At 44.3% G+C, this 1,816-nt stretch overlaps 1 protein-coding gene across 1 annotated transcript; it reads right to left on the bottom strand.

Annotated features, from left to right (window-relative positions):
• Window positions 1–292: 292 nt before the first annotated feature.
• On the bottom strand, window positions 293–754 carry LOC149021593 (glutaredoxin-C6-like). Its single transcript, XM_089147466.1, has one exon. The coding sequence runs from the start codon at window positions 752–754 to the stop codon at window positions 293–295; it is 462 nt and encodes a 153-aa protein (XP_089003592.1).
• Window positions 755–1,816: the final 1,062 nt, after the last annotated feature.

Genomic DNA, 1,816 nt, shown 5'->3' with positions numbered 1-1,816 from the left:
GCAGAAGGATCGAGTAGGAATCTAGCTAGCCTTCCCTCTCTCCAGATATCACCTGTACGGGATAAATAATAAAGAAATTCTAAAAGTCAAAATAGAAAAACTAAGTACTAAATTTAACATCGTCGTTCTTCGTTGATACACATACACCTGGAAATCAATCCAATCCAACCCCACGAACAAGAATCAAGAAGAAGAAGAAGACTAAGAAGCATAGATATTTTACATACGAAGTTGAAAGGTAGAATTTGCTACTTAAATACAGATAGACGCATACATGGTGACATTGAAAATATCACGTCCAGAGAGCACCTACATCTCTGAGAAGAGGCACCAGCTGTCCACTGAGATGAAGCGCCGTCAGATTCTCTAATCCTCCCAGTCTCTTCCTTCCTATGAACACAGCCGGTGTAGGCGAAGACGGAGGCGCAACCCTGCTTGAATCTCCTTCACCATCGCCGCCCTGACTAGTGTGAGCAGCGAGTGCTCCCAATTCGGTTTCTTCCAACTCGATGACGGGTGGGTGAACACCAAGAGTGAAAAGCAAATTCTTGATGACGTTGCACATGAAGCAGGAAGTCCTTCCGAATATAACCACCGGATTTTCCATTATCAGCCTTTCTATCTTCTTCTCCGGTGTCTCCTCTCCGTCTATCGTCAACAACCCCGGCGACGGAGAAGAAGAAGAACCCGCTGCCGCCGCAGCCGCCACTTCCACTCTTAATTCCCCCTGTGAGAAGCTTGTTAGTCCTTGCATCGCCGCCGGCTGTCACTGTACGTTTCTGTATATGTATGTATGTTAACTCTAGAAAGAGCAAAGAGAGGAAGGGAGAGATTGAAGAAGGTGTGATCAGGCTTTCCTTATATGTCAACGGTAAGGTTTTTATAAGGAAGAAGGAGGGCGGGCGATTCAGTACATCGCTCCTCTATATGAGATCCCCATGGATCGGCTTCTGTAGACGCGACGTGAGTTACGAGACCGGATCGTGTTTTCTAGAAGGCAGTGTAAATTAGACAGGGTCATTTTCGGAATTACACCTTTAGAAAATAAGTGATTCTTCCTTCCATGAGTACTCTTCTCTCCCCCACGGGAACGGGAGACAACCATACTCCATACATCGTGTGGAAGGAGCATGACGTCAGCTACACGTCTTAGCCATTGGATCCCATCCCTGGAACGGGTTAGAGAGAGAGAGAAGGAGAAGGAGAAACAGTGTATCACAGCAGTGCCCAGATTCCCAGAAAGGAGGGTTTTGACGCAAGTGATGTTGCCGCGGTATGGCCCAGAAAGGAGGGTTTTGAGTTTTGACGCAAGTGATGTTGCCGCGGTATGGTGGAAAGGAAGGAATACAGAATACTTATGAGTGATGTCATCCGCGATGGATGGATGGATGGAGGAACTGAGGAAGTACTGTGTGCTCAGTGCGCCCGGTGGGACTTGACGTCATTGTCGGAAGAAAATCGCTTCCCACGCCACACTCATCTTCGTCTGCCACGTGTCTCTTCTCCAACCGTTGATATACTTACTTCTATCATTCTACATTAATTATTCTTCTTAATCTTAATTAGCGATCAAACAACATTTCTTATACTGCAATCTTTCATGGGACAAGCCTTATATAATGTACGTCGGCTATCACGTAATATATCATTAGCAAAATCAAATTCTAAGATTTCTTCACTAAAAATTGTTGTTTTTTATTAATTTATGTCGATTCTTCAACCTTTGATCAAAGGTTACCATTGCAAAACCTAGTGGATTGTAAATACTATTTTTGTTTTGATATAAAAAAGCCAACAGCTCTGAACAGATAGTGTG

The sequence above is a fragment of the Hakea prostrata genome, chromosome 3 (assembly GCF_041222555.1).
Source record: "Hakea prostrata isolate BN-2017 chromosome 3, UWA_Hpros_2, whole genome shotgun sequence".
Taxonomy (NCBI): domain Eukaryota; kingdom Viridiplantae; phylum Streptophyta; class Magnoliopsida; order Proteales; family Proteaceae; genus Hakea; species Hakea prostrata.
The sequence above is the reverse complement of the archived record's forward strand: the minus strand, read 5'-3'. Positions and strand labels throughout refer to the sequence as shown.